The sequence below is a fragment of the Argiope bruennichi genome, chromosome 11 (genome assembly GCF_947563725.1).
Source record: "Argiope bruennichi chromosome 11, qqArgBrue1.1, whole genome shotgun sequence".
NCBI classification, from domain to species: Eukaryota; Metazoa; Arthropoda; class Arachnida; order Araneae; family Araneidae; genus Argiope; species Argiope bruennichi.
In genome coordinates this window covers 98329945-98349089 of record NC_079161.1, presented here as the reverse complement: position 1 = coordinate 98349089, position 19145 = coordinate 98329945, and the positions used below count along the sequence as shown (strand labels likewise).

The following is a 19145-nucleotide window of genomic DNA, read 5'->3' as shown; positions in this document are numbered from 1 at the left end:
ATCAGTAAAAACCTTTAGGTAATCTAAATACTGACAGCGATGAGAATTAAAGAGATTCTGGTAGACAATAGGGGCAGTATTCTGCTTCTCAAAACTAGAGAAGGGATTTAGAAAGGAAAACTGAGGCATATTCCATGGGGGAAAGGAAAAGAGATCAGAGGTCTGTATCACCTTATCATGGAGCTCGGAATCACGAAGAAGAGATTTAGCTCTCTCGCAAAATGGGAGAATGTGGGAAGGTCGAGCATTATGAAGTCTCCGAAGACTCACCGGAAATGTCATAGAGGACAAGGGGTGCTTCGGAATAGACAAAGCTCGAAGGTAGTACTGGGCAGACAGTTTTTTACGTCGTAAGCCGAGTGGTAACTGATGACAGAGGACATAAAGACTATGCACTGGTGAGGTTCGAAATGCACCAGAACAAATTCTCAAAGCAGAATGGTGTACAGTATCAAGTTTACGCAAGACCGTAGAACGCGCAGAGCCATACACCATACATCCGTAATCCATACGAGATAAAGTCATTGCTTCGTATATTCGGAGCAAGGAAGTGCGATCTGCTCCCCAAGTGGTTCTAGAAAGTACTTTAAGAATGTTAAATGATCTGTCACACTTCTTCCGCAGATGTAAGACATGCGGAAGGAAAGTGAGCTTACGGTCAAATATTTTTCCCAGAAATTCCCCTCAGGGGCTCACCTACTGTAGGTGAGTACGGGTGTCCCAATCCCGAGGTACCCAGGGATCTTTTCTTTTCCCAAGGGGTTTACCGTCTTTGGTAAATACGGGTGTCGCGTCCCCGGGTTGCCCTAGCGATCCTTCTCTTATTTTTTTTCTTCTAATCTCTATTTCTATATATGAGTTGAGTTGATATTTCAGTTCTATTTTGAGTTGGTTTTTATTATTGGCCTTTGTTTAATACTAAACCCATGTGTTTGCCGTGCATGGCGACCCGTTAGGGGCAAAATGGAATCCTGGGGTCCCTTTGCGTTCCCTTTGGCCCAGGCTGCTCCGTAATTCGGGCGGCAGGAGTGAGCCCGCTTCTGTCAATCGGCTGGTGGTGTGTATCTTTGGGAACAGGAAAGCACTGCTTTAGGGCTAGGTTTGCATTCTGTGTAAATCTATATCCCGGTGCCACCCCTAAGGTAAGTACCGAGGCTGGAGGTACCCAGAGCCGGCAACTGCCTTCCCTTGTTGGGCTCCGAGGTGGGCGGGGGCGTACCGGGATGAACAATATCTGTCTATTATGGGTTCCCGCAATTTCGGTCCCGGCAGAGACGGCTGTCTGCCAACTTCTCCTTTGGAGCAACCTGTGATAACTGCAAAATACTTCATAGTAAAAAAGTTGGAAGGTAATTTAAAAACTGTCTCTCCTATCTTAATTCATAAGACAATACTTGGAATTGTTGGCGAAGTTCAATCTATTAAAAAAACTAAACTTGGGGATATTTTAATTGAATTGAAGTCAGATAATCAAATTAAATCATTACAGAGCCTTAAATCAATTGGAGAACATGCAGTTACTGTATACCCTCATAAATTTCTTAATCCAATCTCGAGGAGTAATATCAGAACTAGAGCTTCAATACGATTCTGAAGAGGAAATTCTTGGATGTCTGAAAGACCAAAATGTTACGTCAGTAAAACGAATAACTATGAAACGGGATGACAAATTAATATCGACCAAACATCTAATATTAACCTTTAATGTACCTATACTACCCAAATCTGTTCATATTGCATTCTTAAACTGCCCTGTTAAACCATATATACCTAACCCATTAAGATGTTTTAAATGCCAGAGATTTGGACACTCTATGGGAGCCTGTCGTGGTAAAGAAACATGCGGCCGTTGCTCTGAAATAGAACACGACAGTAAATCTTGTACATCTGCACCAAAATGTAGCAATTGTAAAGAAGATCATCCCTCATATTCTCGTAAATGCCCTCGATGGATAGAAGAAAAAGAAATACAAACAATCAAAGTGACACAAAATATTCCTTTTGCAGAAGCCCGAAAATTAGTAAAATCTAGAACGCCCACTGTTGGAGTGTCTTACTCATCAATGCTCAGCTGTTGCCCACATTGCAAAACCAAAATGGTCCAAAAAGAAACCCCATCTAATGCTAATCCAAATCCATTGCCAGAAAAATCACCAGTTAAAAACTATAGTGAATCCACAAACTCCAAAACAAAAAGTATCCATGGTAGACCCAACCCTCTAAATATCTCTAAAATAGAAGTGGTAAATGTAGACAATGCTGTCAGTCAGGAAAATATTCAAAGCAGCCCGATGAATACCGTCCATAACTTAGCTCCAAACAAAGCATCTCGCATCCCTACATCAAATAATAAAAAGGTAATGGCACCAAAAAAGCCATCTAAGTTTTTTAAAGAAACAAAAGCCATGCGTAAAGCAAGAATGCAGGCTTTTAAAAATAATTTGGACGAGAAGATAAAAGGTTCTGTTAAAAAACGCACGCTTACGAAACAAGATCTGTTAAAAGAGTCGAAAACTGAAGAAGAGGATGATATAAAAATACATCCATCTGATGATGATTTTATGTCTACTGACGGGGTGGAGCAGATATCAAAAATAATTCAAAAAAATAAGACAACAAATGGCAATTAACCTTCTTTCGTGGAATTGTCACGGTGCAAAAGCTCATTCTGATGACATTAAAATGGTTTTAAATGAATATCAGCCCGTGTGTCTCGGCTTACAGGAGACTTATCTCTCGCCTGAAGATTCTTTCAAATTTAAGTATTATAATATTATAAGGAAAGACTATACCCAGGGTGCAAGAGCTTCGGGTGGAGTGGCCTTTTTGGTTTCCCAGGCTTTCCCTCACAAAGAAATCACTCTAAATAGCTGTATCCAAGCAGTTGCAGTGCAAATTCATATCGGGTCTCTATTAACAATATGTTGCCTATACTTGCCCCCAAATGATAAAGTATCTCAACGAGAGCTTGATAATCTCATTGATCAGCTTCCTCGACCATTCTTACTAATGGGTGATTTTAATGCACACAATCCTATTTGGGGAAGTGCAGATTTTAATTTAAAAGGACAACAAGTTGAGGCTTTGCTTGAAGATCATTGTCTTTGTTTGCTTAATAACAAAACTTATACTTACATGTACCTAGCCGCACCTTTCACACTTTGGACTTAATTTTATGTTCTCCATCATTAGCCATAAAATGGAATTTTAGTGTTGCTGATAACCTTCATAACAGTGACCATTTTCCAATTATTGTATCATACAAAGATGATGATATAACTTATCCTGAAAGTACGAAAAGGTACATCTTTAATAAGGCAAACTAGGATCTTTTCTCACAGATGGCTTTCATTTCGGAAGACATTGTGGGAGATGAAAATATTGATGATGTTATTGAAAATATAACTAAAAAAATTTTAGAAGCGGCTGATAAGGCAATACCAAAATCCTCAGGGAAGATTCCAAGACATTGGAAACCTTGGTGGAATAGGGAATGCAAAATCGCTGATAAAAAGCAGGCAAAAGCATGGAATATATTTAGACGATATCCTACAACGGATAATTTTATAGCCTTTAAATATGCAAAATCAAATGCTCGACGAATAAGACAGAGAAGTAAAAGGGATTCATGGATGTTATTTGTAAACTCCATAAACAACCAAATCAGCTCTAAACAACTCTGGGATAAAGTCAGGAAAGTCTCTGGCTGCAATAAAAATCTTTTCTTTATCAAAGAAAATGGAGACAAGATGGTTTCTACGTACAAAAGCATTGCGGATGTAGGTTTCCAGTTGGACGATATTATCAATTGGGGAGCGCCCCTTACGGAAACCACTCTGTAAGAGCGGAATACATGTCACTTTCTCCAATTCAAAGATTAAACGGTCGTTGACCATACGTTCAAGTGTCTTGCAAAGAACACTCGTTAAAGCGATAGGCCTGTAGTGCAGAGGATTTTCTGGGTCCTTTCCCGGTTTCAGAACGGGAATCACAAAAGCCTCTTGCCACTGATACGGGAAAGTCTGCTCTTTCCAGATTCTATTAAACAGATACAGGAGACTGGAGAGCGATGATACACTCAAGTGGCGAAGCATACTATAGGTTATTCCATCTGGACCGGGACTAGTATCATGAGCTTGAGACAATGCCCTTCTTAATTCGGTCATCTGGAAATCGCAATTGTACGGACGAAGCTTCCGAGCTTGGAAATTCAAAGTCATCTGTTCCACGCGATTCTTAATTGCCACGAAATCAGGGCAATATGATTTCGCAGCGGAAACTTGTGCGAAAGTCTGTCCGAGAATATCAGCGATATCTAATGGAGAAGAATATGTTGCACTACCGGATATCAGGATAGGAAATGAAAACTCCTGATAAACTCCATTTGCAGCTTTTACTTTATTCCATAGTTGTTTGCTTGGAGTGCGATATGTAATTGAGGAAATATATCTTATCCAGCACTCCCTCTGGCTACGTCGTCGAATACGACGAGCAACGGCTCTGGCTCGTTTAAATGCGACAAGGTTTTCCGTCGTCGGGTACCTTCTGAAGACGTTCCATAATTTCTTCTGCTGTTTGCGACTGTCGTGACATGCTTTATTCCACGTAGGAAATACGATTTTCGCGCCTCTTATAGCTGCAGTTTCAAAATCCGTAGTCAAACACTCAGGATTCCAGTTATATCCTTTTAAAATACTGAACAGTTTTTCGTAAGTAGTTTGTTTTTTATTAGTAAGAAGCGCGAAAATAATTGGAATATTAATTTCTTCTAAATTACTTCCAATATCTACGTGTAAAGAGTAGACCTGCCGAAATTGCTTAGGGCAGGTTTTAAATGTTCCGTCTGAATTGAACTTTTTACATTTTTGAAGAATGTTTTTGCCTTTTGTAGTCCCAAAGACAATAATTCTTTCATTTGACTCATTTATAGCCATATCAGCAAGCAAAAAACTCGATGAATCATGCAGTTTTAACAGTTCCACCGGAATTCGTATTTTGCTTGCTGTAGCGGCTTCGTTGCTCATCCCTTGCTCTTTTCTTATCAATCTATGCAAAGAACTTTTGATGGAAGATAAAGTTGGAATTTCCGCCAAAAATTCATTTCTCCTTTGAAAAAGGGGAGACATTTCCTCATGGTAAATTTTTGAGACTGATTCATCAGTCTCACGAACTCTCCTTTTAATTTCCACTAAGTGTTTCCTGACCTCGATTCGAGCTTCTTCCGACCTACAAGAATGAGGCATTTCAGAGAGAACACAATCGTCTTTTGTCTTCAGCAGCCCTTTACATTTTTGAAATTTTTTGTTAATGCAGCGCCATCTTACGACATTTTCAAAGTTGCAGTCGTATTGTCGATATTGATGTCCATTACATACAACTGATGGCTTTCCTTTTGATGTTAGGAAAACTTCGATACTGTCATTTATACTTAAAATTAGATCAAAATAACAGAGACAAAAAAAAAAGCAAATACACCGAGCACCTAATTCATTTATGAATAAGGAAATGCCTTTCAGACCGCTTAAGTGTGTTCCCTCTAGTGCAGTTTGTTGTGTTGTGCCAGCTCCTGTGTTTGGCATTATAGTCGCCGCAAATTATCTGGTTGGAGCTAACCTGTAAGAGGGTTTCTAAGTCTAGTGTAAACATTTGTGCGTCAGAGTTCGGCGGAATGTAGATGGATGTAAGTGTGACAGTGTCATAGTTTTTGGGTGTGATTGCTACTATAGTGGCCTCAACATGATGCAGTGTAGGTGGGAAAACTTGATGATGCTTTATGGAGTTATTTATAAATATCATAGTGCCACCACTAGGATGCGCCGGATCTTGATTATCTTTATAGGAATAATATGCATCATAGTTTGCCAGGTAGATCTTTTTACCGGGTCTCAGGTGCGTTTCCTGGATAAGAATAGCGTGGGGCTTATGCTTATTTACAAACAGTCTCAGCTCATGGATTTTGTGCCTAATCCCATTTGCGTTCCAATACACGATTTTTAGATTGTTGGCTCTGAACTTTAATTAGTAGGGGTTTGAGCATTGCGTGCAAATTCATTGATAAGTATACCACATTTGTCTGGCAAGTTATTAACAGTGGTCATTTGTTTAAAGATATTAATAATTCGAGGGAATTCCTCAATAAATTTCTTGATTTGCATAATGATATTTAATATTTCTGCAAGGTCAAGACCCTTCAAATCGTCATCTGTTTGCGCGGGTGGATTGTTTACATTCTCAGGTTGCTGTGCCTGTGGCTCCATCTGTGGGGGACTATTGTGGTTGAAAAGTTCTGCAAAAGAGGTTCCTTGCCTAATTTTGTTCTGGTTGGGGTTAAATTCCCTCCTTTGTGGTCGATTAATTTTTGGGAATTTCTCGCAGCGTCTGTATGCAGCAGAGTGCCCGGTTTTATTACAATTGATGCAGGTTGGGGATTCTACTTTACCCTGAACGCTGCAATTCTTAGTTTCGTGTTCTCCCTGACATTTGATGCATCTCGGTTTTAAATTGCAATTTTCTGCCCTATGGCCAAAGTAGTTGTATTTGAAGCATTGAGAGACGACATTTCTGCCCCTATATTCTTCAATCGCCACTTTCAGATAGTTTATATGCTCTAGTTTGTAAACATTCTCAAATCCTGGTGTTCTATTTAATTCAGCTAAGAATAGGGGGAGTTCTCTTCGGGTTTTTTGCTGAATCATTTTGGAGACCTTATTAATCGAGAAACCTTGCGCAATTAGGTAGTCTTGAATTGAATCAGGGTATGTATTAAGTGGGAGACCTCTTATTACGACTTCGGCTGGTCTTTCAGACTTTGGCGTAATTACGTAAAACTCAAACTCTTGGCTTTTGCAAAATTCCTGCAGTTTTTTGTATGTTTCATTATCTTTGGTGTAAATCCTGGTATAGCCATTTCCTAGCTTATTGTTAGTGGGGCCGAATTTGTCATTGATAATTTTTAAGACCTTATGATAGTCGGTTGTGAATTTAAGCATGAGTGGGGGAGTTCTGTCAGTGAGTTCTTGGGGTTTGTTTTGTTCAGTGCTATTTAGATTAGTTTCAGATTCCAAATTGGAAAATCTGTTGTTAGTTTGAATGGCTTCGGCTTGTTTCACCTTAGGGGTGTTTCTGCCTGCTTTTCTTTTATGAAAGAGAGTGAACTCTTCGTCCTCTACACTGGTTATGGGGTCTGATTTCTGGCTACACACATCCGGTGTCACGCACGCAGGAATAGAATGCATCTCACCCTTCAATAGGTCCAGTCTTTTCCTGGTATCCAGTTGTTCTAGGTTGGCCATTTCCTCTCTTGGTGAGTTGCCCTCCATTCTAAGTAATGCTTGACACCTTGCGTGGTCATCTTTTATTTTGCTCTCGCACATCGTGATCATCTCTTGCAGTTGATGAAATCTTGCACAGGACGGTGTCGATGCTATCTGCATGTGCTCGATAGCCATTGCCGTCTCCTCAACACATAACCTTTTAGCACTCTCGTTTCCAGACATGCCGTTCCACAAAGTTCTAAGAAGAACAAGTTCGGCAGCGGTCTAGTAAGTGAGAGCGTAAAATTCTCCAAGTAGCTCCAAGCTGAATCCCTCGCACCTTATCGGTGGACGTCTACAGCCCGAATCAAAATGAAAATGAGAATGAGGCTGGTGGAGTGGTTGTGGTTAAAGGAGAGCCCGCTTCCAACAGAAGCTATCTCCTGTAGATGGCTGGAAGTTGATGTAAGTTGACTTGGCTTCACATGAATGCCGTGGTCTTTCAATGTTCTTTAGCGTGAGGTGGTTGCACTGGAACTGGCGCTACTCTGCGAAGCAGAGTAGTCCCCTGATGGAGAGGGAGAGGAGGGTGGAACGCCGTCCAATAGGAAGTCAGCAGCAGTGGGGAGGGTGCGTTGGGTTGCAGTGCGGATCGGAGTGTGTAGCCGGCAGAGAGATTTGTTTACACGGTGAGATAAACTATTATTTGTTCAGAGCCAATCAGCATGCGCTTACTTAGGTTGGAAAACAGTATGCTATTACATGTCAGAAGGGAAAGTAGATATGAAGAGATTTTAGATCAGCAGTACATTTCTAGGTCTATTAATATGTGGTTGGGGGGGTGTATTTTTCTATAGCCTGGATTGCCTCATTTTGGTGTTCATCAAGTTTTTTGAAAAAATTAGTAGCAATTTTCCGTATGGTTTGCTTGAAAGTTGGGTACATGAGGTCTTTGTAAATTTCCGAACTGGGCACAGCCCAGGTAGCGCCACATATCTGCCTGACAATTCTATTCTGTAGTCTTTCAACTATTTTCAGGTTTGTTTTGGCTGCATGTCCCCAAACTTGGCATGCGTATGTCAATATTGGACGCAAATAGGCTGTGTAAATAAGCATTTTAGTGTCCCTGTGCATCTTAGAATTCCGAGAAATTAGGGGGAAAAATCTGCGCGATTGAGCTCGGAATTTATCCCTTAAATAATGAAAGTCTGCCCTCCAGTTTAATTTTCTGTCCATTATGACACCTAGGTACTTGGCTTCCTGAGACCACGGGATGTATTTTTCTTTGATTTTTATTCTTTCGAAGTTTTTGTCTCTGGGAGCTTTGTGAAACATAACAGCAATTGTCTTATCTGCATTAATCTCAATTTTCCATTGAGTCATCCACTCAGTAATGCTGTTCAGATGCCTATCCAGTGCTATTTTGACATATCTTGCATTATGGTTTTTGGCCAGAATTGCGGTGTCGTCTGCATATAAACACAACATGGTGTTAAATTGTTTTGGAATATCGTTGATGTAGCAGGAGAACAGTATTGGTCCTAGTTTAGAGCCTTGTGGAACTCCTGCTTGTATGTGTTTAGTATCTGAGAAATCATTTTTCACCCTTACTCTAAAGCTTCGATCGTTGAGATAAGAAACAATGATGTTAATTAAATATCTGGTGGTAGCATTTTTAATTAGCTTGTGAATTAAACCATTGATCCATACCCGATCGAAAGCTTTTTGAATATCTAGGAAGACAGCTCCTGTTTTTTGTTTGTTTTGGAATCCTGCAGTGATGAATTCAGTGGCTCTGATGAGTTGATGTGCAGTACATAGGCTTGGTCTGAAGCCAAACTGTTCCGGACAAAGAATGTTGTTCTCTACTAGATGTTGGTTGAGTCTCTTTAGAATAATACTTTCGGCAATTTTGTTAAGAGAGGAAAGTAGTGAAATGGGTCTGTAGCTGGAGGGATCCGTGGGATCCTTTCCAGGCTTGTAAATGGGTACAACTGTGGCTGTCTTCCATCTAGCTGGGAAATATATAAGTTCCAGTGTTTTTTGTACTAAAAGGGTGAAATACAGTATAAAGTTCAGTGGTAGGTGTTTTATCATGTTGTTTGTGATGTTGTCATGTCCAGGCGCTTTGTTATTTTTAAGTTTTTTGATGTTCTCAATGATTTCCGTCGGCTTGATCGGTTCAATGTTTACATTTAGTGGCGCCATCTGTGTGCTGTTAAAGGAGTTAACTGTTTCTTCGACCTCGACTTCCGTTTCTTCGTGGGATAATGGATTTAATTTAAATTGGTTCTCCAGACTGTTCGCCAGGAAATTTGCTTTGTCGAGGTCTGTTTGTGCAATTCCGGTCGGACCTTTAAGGGTCGGAATTATGAGTTTTTTCTTTTTGTACGGTCTCACAAAGTCCCAGACGTTTTGATTTTCAGGACTTAGGTTCACAAGTTTATCAACAAATTGCCTATTTTCAATCAAATTTGAAAGCCTCCTAATCCTGTTGTTTAGGTTATTTAGCAACCTTTTAGTTTCAGGCCTTTTGGTTTTTTGATACTGTTTTCTGACAGAGTTTCTTTCAGCATTAAGTTTAAGCAGTTCAGGGTCAAATCGAGGTTTACTATTGGTAATCAAGTTTGAGTTTCGTTTTTTTGCAATGCGGATTTCTTCTTCGATTTGTGCAGCAAGGTTTTCTATTTTTTCTGGTGTGTTGATGTTTGTGAAGTTTACAGTTGTGTAGCTCAGATCTTTGTTGAAGTTCCTCCAGTTTGTTTTTGTTTTGCCTGTGATGTCTGGTAGTGTGTATTTGAAGTGAAAGTGTAGAGCAACCGGGTTGTGATCAGAGCTCATTTCTGGGAGTGAAGTGATTTCGTAAGGAAATAAAAAGTCTTTTACTAATGCAAGGTCTATTGTGGTTTCGCTGTTGTTTCCGAATCGTGTTGGGTCTGCTGCGGCAATTACTTCCAAGCCAGCATTGTCAGCAAATCGCTTAAGTGTGTTCCCTCTTGGTGTGTTAGTGTTGTTTCCAGCTCCTGTGTTTAGCATTGTAGTCACCGCAGATGATTTGGTTGGAGCTGATTTGAAGGAGGGTTTCTATGTCGAATGTGAACATTTGTGCGTCTGAGTTGGGTGGAATGTATATGGAAGTGAGTGTGATGGTGTTATAGTTTTTGGGAGTGATCGCAACAACAGTGGCCTCTACATGATGCAGTTTGGGTGGTATTATTTGGTGGTGCGTGATGGAATTGTTAATAAAAATCATGGTTCCAGACTGGGACGGATCCTGATGTTCCCTATAATCGTAGTAGGCATCATAATTCGCCAAATACACCTTTTTTCCGGGTCTCAGGTGAGTTTCCTGAATAAGAATAGCGTGGGGCTTATGCTTATGTACAAACAGTCTCAGCTCGTGGATTTTGTGCCTAATCCCATTTGCGTTCCAATAAACAATTTTTAAATTATTGGCTCTGAACATTAATTATTGGGGGTTTGAACGTTGCGCGATATTTCGTTGAGGAGAACTCCACACTTGTCCGGTAAATTAGTTATTGTAGACATCTGCTTGAAAATGTTTATGATTTTGGGGAACGATTCTATGAATTTTTTAATTTGCATAATGGTATTAAGAATTTCCGCTAAGTCTATGCCCTTTAATATGTCATCATTAGTTTGGCTGGGTTTGTTTACATTTTCGTTAGGTTGTGCCTGTGGCGCCATCTGCGGGGAGCTGTTGTTATTAAAAAGTTGCGCATAGGAGGTTCCTGATCTAATTTTACTTTGGTTTGCGTTAAATTCCCTCCTTTGTGGCCTGTTAATTTTGGGGAATTGCTCGCATCCTCTGTAGGCGGCGATGTGCCCAAATTCCTTACAGTTAACGCATTGTGGTTTCTCTACTTTTTCCTTAATGCTACAGTGTCTTGTTTCGTGCTCACCCATGCACTTAAGACATCTCGCCTTCATATTGCAGTTCCCTGCTCTGTGTCCAAAACCATTGCATCTGAAACATTGGGAAACTACATTTCTTCTCCGGTATTCTTCGATTATCACCTTGAGATAATTAATGCTTTCAAGATTGTATATCTTTTGTACATCGGGTGTTCTGTTCAGGTGAACTAGAAATAGGGGTAGCGGCTTTTTTGTAATTTGGTGGGTCATTTTGTGGACCTTTGCAACAGAGAAGCCCTGTTCATTTAGGTATTCCTCAATATTGTCAGGGAAGGTATCAAAGGGGAGTCTTCTCACAACTTTAAATGACCTCGATGTTTTGGGTGTAATAACATAGTGTTCATATCCTTCTTGAGCACCCCCTCAGGGGCTCACCTACCATAGGTGAGTACGGGTTCCCAGGGATCTTTACTCCCTTTATGTTTACTCTCCACTGCGCCTTCTGCTGTCCCCTCAGGGGCTCACCTACTATAGGTGAGTACGGGTGTCCCAATCCCGAGGTACCTAGGGATCTTTACTCCTTTCATGTTCAAACTCCCCTACGCCTTCTGCTTTCTGCTGTTTTTCCTTCCCTCGACGGTAAGCGAGGGAGCTCTCCATGAGAAGCTGTCGCCGCTCTGTTTGCTTCTTGCTTCTCATGGACAGCCAAAACCCCACGTGTTGGCCGTGCGTGGCGACCCATTAGAAAGACGGGTGGTGCACTGTGGTCCCCTGTGCATCAATCGGCTGGTAGCTAGCCACCTGAGTGGTTAGTTTGCTAGGGATCAAGCGAAGGGGCTACTCCTTGGGCTTGGCGTTAAGGGTGGTCACTGTCCCCGGGGGTAGCTCCCAGCGTATAGGTACCGATTAGCACTAGGGTGGATACCGAGGCTGGGAATGACCAGAGCCGGTAATTGCCTTCCCTTGTTGGGCTCCGTGGTGGGCGGTGCCGTCGGACCCGAATCAATTGTCATATCGTATGGGCTCCTCCAAACGTGGTCCCTTCAGTGGGCATCATAAAGTTCCAACAAATTTTAATTCAAGTAACCACTTTGATTCTTTTTACGTTTTAAAAAGAATTTCGGATAATAATGAAACCTTTTCAAATGTCTCTCCATTTTTAGTTCAAAAGGCCGTAACTGCAACTGTCGGTGAAGTTACATCTATCAAAAAGATGCGCTCTGGTGACTTGTTAGTAGAGGTGAATTCTCGAAAACAAGCCCAGCAGCTTCAAAAACTAAAAGCCTTAGCAACAATAGCCATCACAGTATGTTCTCATCAATCTCTGAATACTTCCAAAGGCGTTATTACCTGCGGAGAACTATTAAATGTCCCCGTAGAGATAATAAAGAAAGAAATGAAACCACAAGGTGTAATTGACGTTCGCCGCATAAATATAAGGCGAGATGAGCAGCTTATAGAAACTAAACACCACATTCTGACTTTTCAGACACCAAAATTACCCGAATACGCTTATGCCGGCTATATTAGATTACCAGTCCGTCCATATATCCCAAACCCTCTTAGGTGTTTCCAGTGCCAGCGCTTTGGCCACTCAAAGGCGAATTGCCGCGGGTCACTTACTTGTGCCCGTTGTGCTGGTAAAGGGCATGAGAGCCAGCAGTGTTCCGAACAAGAAAAGTGCGTGAACTGCGATGGCAGCCATCCCTCTTATTCTCGATCCTGCCCGCGTTGGGAACTGGAAAAAAAGATCACAACAGTCAAAATAAAAGAAGGTATACCTTACCCTGAGGCCAGGCGAAAGGTACAAATACAAACTCCTAAGCCTGGTATTAGTTATTCTTCTGTTGTAAAGAAATCATTTTGTGAAAACTGCACCTGTAATAATTGTAAAAAAATTACCATAAAATCTAAAAACTTTGAGAAAAAATCAGATACCGATACCGAAAATTCTACAACGAGTTCACCTGAAACTTCCCAACTTGTTAAACCAAAATCGAAATCAAAACGAAAATCTCAAAATTCGCTGACACTGCAGCTTGCGAAGCGCGGCCTTTCGCATAAGGACCTTAGTGTAAAATTTAAAAAATCCAAAGCGAAAAATTCCGTCGCCTTAGGGTTAGCGACGCAAGGTGTGGTCCATAAGGACTTATCATCTATCTTTGGTGATGCACCTAATATTAACCCTGATATAAAATTGCATCCTTCTGAGGATGATGACGACTTGGAGATGAATTGCGAAATTCAGACATCTCCAACTACTGCCTCTTCTCTTTCCTCTTCAAAAAGACTCTCTTAATGGGTACCTTCCTTTCTTGGAATTGTCGTGGCATTAAGTCCAAACTTCCTGACATCAAGTCCATTTTCAACAAATTTCATCCAATCTGTTTTGGTGTTCAAGAAACCTTCTTGACACCCAATATTCCGATTAAATTGCGCGGTTATAATTGTACTCGTAAAGATGCAGACACAGGAACTCGCACTTCTGGAGGTGTCTGTATCTTTACATCCAATTCATATCCGAGTACACCTCTTTCTTTAAGCACATCTCTACAGGCTGTGGCTGTACAAGTTCACACAAAAACATTGGTCACAGTCTGCTGTATTTATTTACCGCCTCATGATGTCATCTGTCAGCAAGAACTCGACAACTTAGTGGACCAGCTTCCTTCACCTTTCATCTTACTCGGCGATTTCAATGGGCACAGTACCTTGTGGGGTTCAGATAGCACAAACTCTCGTGGAAGGCAGATTGAGCAGTTAATTTCCAATAACTGTCTCTGTTTGCTAAATAGTGAAGAGAAAACTTACTTCCACGCACTCACTCGTAGCTTCCACAGTCTAGATCTGGCCATTTGTACACCTGAACTGCTACCATTCTTCACTTTAACAGTTAGCAATGATCTTTACGGCAGTGATCACTTTCCAGTTATTGTCTCGTATTCTGAAGGAGATGGTACAACTCTGCACCTTCCTCGTTTCATATTCCAGCGAGCACATTGGGATGAATTCGCACTGTTGGCAGATATCACTCAAACTATGGTCACTTCATCAGACATCTCGGAAGCTGTTCAATGTGTCCTTGAAACCATTATGAACGCCGCTAACTATACTATACCGAAATCTTCCCCACGTCTAAGAAAATATCGCAGACCGTGGTGGAATGAAGCCTGCCGCGACAGTCATAGGAAACAAAAGAAGATGTGGAATATATTTAGAAGGTACCCGACAACAGAGAACTTGGTTGCTTTTAAGAAAGCCAAAGCGCTTGCTCGTCGCATTCGCCGACGCAGTCAGAGAGAATCGTGGATATCATTTGTTTCCTCAATAACATCCAATACTTCCAGTAAAACTGTGTGGAGGAAAGTTAAGGCTGCTAATGGGATATATAGAGAATCTTCCATTCCTGTTTTAAGTACAGGAAATGAAATACATTCCGCCCCATTAGACGTAGCCAATATTCTGGGTCAAGTATTTGCACAAGTTTCCGCAATAGATTCGTATAGTCCTAGGTTTCTGGCAATCAAGAATCTCGCGGAACAGATGCCTTTGCGTTTTAATGATCAAAGTAACTTCTCATACAACTGTGAATTTACGATGCATGAACTGGAAACAGCGTTATCTAATTCGCATGATACCAGTCCCGGTCCAGATGGAATCACATATAACATGCTTTGTCATCTGAAAAAAACTTCACTTTCCAATCTACTGTTTCTATATAACAGAATATGGAAGGAGCAAAAATACCCAACACAGTGGTGCGAAGCTATTGTGATTCCCATCTTAAAACCTGGTAGAGAACCATCAAATCCTCTGAACTACAGGCCAATTGCTCTGACGAGTTGTCTTTGTAAGACCTTCGAGCGCATGGTCAATGCTCGCTTGATATATGAACTGGAGAAACAAGGATATATATCCCCATTGCAGAGTGGTTTCCGTAGGGGTCGAACTACCTTCGACAATCTCGTATTACTGGAAACACAAATCCGCAATGCGTTTGTCAGGAGGAATCACCTTGTCTCCGTATTCTTCGACATCGAAAAAGCATATGACCGTGCTTGGCGCTTTGGCATACTTTCAACACTTTTTAACTTTGGTTTTAGGGGAAACTTGCCCATATTTTTACAGAACTTTTTATCTCATCGAACATTTCGCGTTCGTGTAGGGAACTTTTATTCAAATCATTTTATTCAAGCTGAGGGAGTTCCCCAAGGAAGTGTCCTCAGTGTCACACTTTTTATTGTTAATCTCAGTCAACTTTTAAATCATTTGCCTTCATCTGTTAATGGAACCCTTTATGTTGACGACCTGCAGATATCATGCCAGGGTAGTGATATGAATGTAGTAGAGCAATTAATGCAAAATGCTGTGGACAAATTGGTGGCTTGGTGCAATAGCAATGGACACAATATTTCGCCAGAGAAGAGTCGCTGTGTGCATTTCTGTCGCAAAAGGAACCATCACCAGGATCCTAACATTCAAATACAGAGTGTTCCAATTCCTGTTGTGAATGAAATACGTTTTCTGGGAGTGATTTTCGATCGGAAACTCACCTTCCTTCCACACATCTTACACCTCCGGAAGAAGTGTGAGAAATTATTGAATATTTTAAAAGTGCTTGCCAGAACATCTTGGGGTGCCGATCGAACCTCTCTTCTTCGTATTTACCAGACAATAATTCTCTCTCGAATCGATTATGGTTGCATGGTATATGGCTCCGCCCGCTCAACTGTTTTGCGGCGGTTGGATACCGTCCATCACTCCGCTTTACGCATTTGCTCTGGGGCGTTCCGTACTTCCCCAATAGAAAGCCTCTACGTTATTTGCCATCAGATACCACTTTCTTTAAGACGTAAGAAATTATCTGCTACGTTTTTTTTCAGAACACAATCCCTTCTAAAGCACCCATTAAGAGAAATATCGCTACAAGTTGGCCTTCGCCGCCTATATAATGCCCGTCCTTTTCATATTCTACCATTTTGTGAGAGAACCAAAATACTCTTACGTGACTCGGGTCTTGACACAGTTCATGTTAAAGCTGTTGACTCATTTAGTTTCCCACCCTGGGATATTCAATTTACCTATTTGAATCCTTTCAGAGAATTTGATAAATCTTCAACCTGTCATATTGTTTTCCAACAGTTTTTTCTACTGCATCGTTATCGGTATTCATCTTTTGTGCCAATTTTTACGGATGGCTCGAAATCAGTAGTTCATGTTGGTTGCGGCATAATTCTTCCTTCTGATACACTGAGCCACCGTTTACACAATTGTTGCTCCGTATTTACTGCTGAGTTGGTGGCTATTTTCTTTGCCCTTCAGAAAATTTCAACCTCCACTCAGCGTAAATTTGCCATCTATACCGATAGCATGAGTGCTTTAGAGACCCTTTCACACTACCACAATTGGATGCATCTGATTGCTATTAGAATTTTATTTACTTTACGTCTTTTAGAAAATGAAGGCTTCCAGTTTATTTTCTGTTGGGTTCCGAGTCACGTAGGTATTCAAGGAAATGAAAAAGCAGATTCAGCTGCAAAATCTGCAACGTCATTTTTGAGCTTTGGTATTCCCTTTCATGATATCAAAACGTCCATCTCTTGTCAAATTTTTTCTGACTGGCAAAAGTCATGGGATCTGCAAATACAAAATAAGTTGCATTCTGTGAAAACTGACATTATTTTATGGCCTGTACATCCTATACGTGAGATGGATGTTAAATTGACACGTCTCCGTATAGGACACACTCGTTTCACCCACAGACATTTAATATTTGGCGAAAATGCGCCTTCATGCAACAGATGTCGAGTAAATTTTACTATTCACCATATTTTAATTGATTGTCCTGTTTTCAGTTCTTATCGTGTTCGTTTTTTTACCTCATCTTCCTTGACTTTACAAGACTTGGTGGGTGAAACACACCACCCAAATATTTTCAAGTTTCTAAAAACCATTGGCTTTTATTCTTGTATTTAGTAATTTTGACTTTTGTTCATGTTCCACCTTTTACTTTGCTTCATTGTAACACTTTCATCACATCAGTATTTTATTTAAATCATTAACATAATCGCACAGTAATTTCCTGCATTTTTATGCTGATCATTTTCGCTTTTATATTTTTTAATGTGTTTGGTTTTGTTGTTGGCCTTTTTTCTTACCATTTGCTTGGCGCAGCATGGCCAAATATGGCTCTTGCGCCAATAAACCGCACAAACCAACCAACCAACCTTCTTGAGCACAGTATTCCTGGATCTGTTTATACATGTGGTTATCCTTGGGGTAAATTTTTATGAAGCCGTTTCCTAGTCTATTTTCTGTGTGTCCGAATTTTTCATGGATCCTTTGAAGTACTTTATTATAATCAGAGACAAATTTTAACATAAGTGGTGGGGTTTTTTCTTTGATTTCTTGGGGGTTATTTTCTACTGTGTCGTTTAAAGTATCGTCGGTTTTGAGATTTGCGAATTTATTGCTGGTTTTAATCGCTTCAGCCTGGGTTACTGTGGCGGTATTTCTACCTGCATTTCTTTATGTACTAGTGTGAAACCTGAGTCATCATCACTATTACTGGGGTCTGCTTGTTCAGTTATTGTTGGTGTTGATTTGCTACACACACCCGGTGTTACGCACGCAGGAATTAAATCCAACTCACCCTGTAAGTGCTCCAATCTTTTCTGGGATTCCTGGTAGGAGTGTAGGGCCCAGTCGCATTGTTGCGAGTTAGGATCCACTTCCTGTAGCGCGTGAAACCTTGCAAGGTGTTTTTTGGTTTTCTTGGTGTAGAATTCAATCGCTTTTTCCACATCATGTCGTCTTTCACAGGACGGTAAGGGTGCTATCTGCATCTGCTCGATAGCCATTGCCGTCTCGAACACAGATCCTTTTCGAGCTCTCCTTTCCAGACATGCCGTTCCACAAAGTTCTAAGAAGAACAAGTTCGGCAGCGGTCTAGTAATGAAGAGCGAAAATTTCACCAGATAGCTCCAAGCTGAATCCCTCCAACCTTATCGGTGGACGTCTAAAGCCCGAATGAATGACCAGCCGATAGAATATTAGTTGGGAGGACCCGGGCGCGAAGCGCCTATAACCTCCATTCCTGAAATATGTGCTGGGCAAATGCATTACAAAATATTCTAACTTAATACTATTGTGCATTGTTAGTATTGGGAAAAAGAGAGAGAAAGAAAAAAAAAAAGGAGGAAGTTAAATGATTACTTGTCTAAGAGTCAATTAGATTAGTTAATTAGTTGTGGGGGTATTTTAATTCCTTAATTAGTACTTAGTTATTAACTTGGTGTGTTAGTGTGCGAGTTTTAGGGAAGTTCTAATGTTAGGTTTCTGGGAGATTCTGTTACTTATGATAAGAGAGGGAGCAGATCAGTGAGGGGGAAACCCCGTCCTTGAGCGGCCGGCAGTTCGCTTTGTTGACCATCTGGTTTGGAGAGGTAGGAGCAATGGGGGCCGTCAGGTGTTCTTGTAAAGGTAATTTAAAGGGGTCTTCCTTAACCCTTTTTGTCTTCAGGCGCTGGTGTCAACGGGTTGGTGCTTCTTTCTTCTTTTCTTCTTAACTGATGATGCGGCGAGGTCGTTTTTTGTTTCGTGTGTTTTTAGGGTCGTACCGAGGGAGGGATTTTATTGTTATATTGTCCATACTATCTATTCGCTGGAAGAAGGAGGTTGATAGTTTTTTTTATAAAGTCTTCTATTGTTTGGATGCGGAGGTCTTTTCTAATATTGATGTTTCTAATGAACCATGGCATTTTAGTGATTTGGCGGAGGGTTGAGTTTTGTGCGATTTCCAGTTTTCTTAAATGCGTTTTCGCTGCTGCTCCCCAAATCGGCGCTGCATAGGTGATTTGGGGTCTCAGGATTGTTTTGTATATTAATAATTTATTTTCTATTGAAAGTTTGGAGCTATTGCAGAGAAGAGGGTAGAGTTGGGCTTTTGTTTGTTTGTATTGCTTCAGGATATTATTGATATGTTGTACGTAGGTTAGTTTCTGATCCAGTTGTATT

The 19145-nt window shown here is 40.8% G+C and overlaps 2 protein-coding genes across 2 annotated transcripts; both read left to right on the top strand.

Annotated features, from left to right (window-relative positions):
- Positions 1-1814: 1814 nt before the first annotated feature.
- LOC129956783 (uncharacterized) lies at positions 1815-2630 on the top strand. Its single transcript, XM_056068725.1, has one exon. It carries the CDS (start codon positions 1815-1817, stop codon positions 2628-2630), a length of 816 nt encoding a protein of 271 aa, XP_055924700.1.
- A 9712-nt stretch (positions 2631-12342) lies between these two features.
- LOC129956782 (uncharacterized) lies at positions 12343-13428 on the top strand. Its single transcript, XM_056068724.1, has one exon. The coding sequence runs from the start codon at positions 12343-12345 to the stop codon at positions 13426-13428; it is 1086 nt and encodes a 361-aa protein (XP_055924699.1).
- The last annotated feature ends 5717 nt before the right edge of the window (positions 13429-19145 follow it).

Bases quoted from the DNA above. Each gene is read 5' to 3' on its own strand.
- LOC129956783 (XM_056068725.1), top strand. From the start codon at position 1,815: ATGGGAGCCTGTCGTGGTAAAGAAACATGCGGCCGTTGCTCTGAAATA.
- LOC129956782 (XM_056068724.1), top strand. From the start codon at position 12,343: ATGCGCTCTGGTGACTTGTTAGTAGAGGTGAATTCTCGAAAACAAGCC.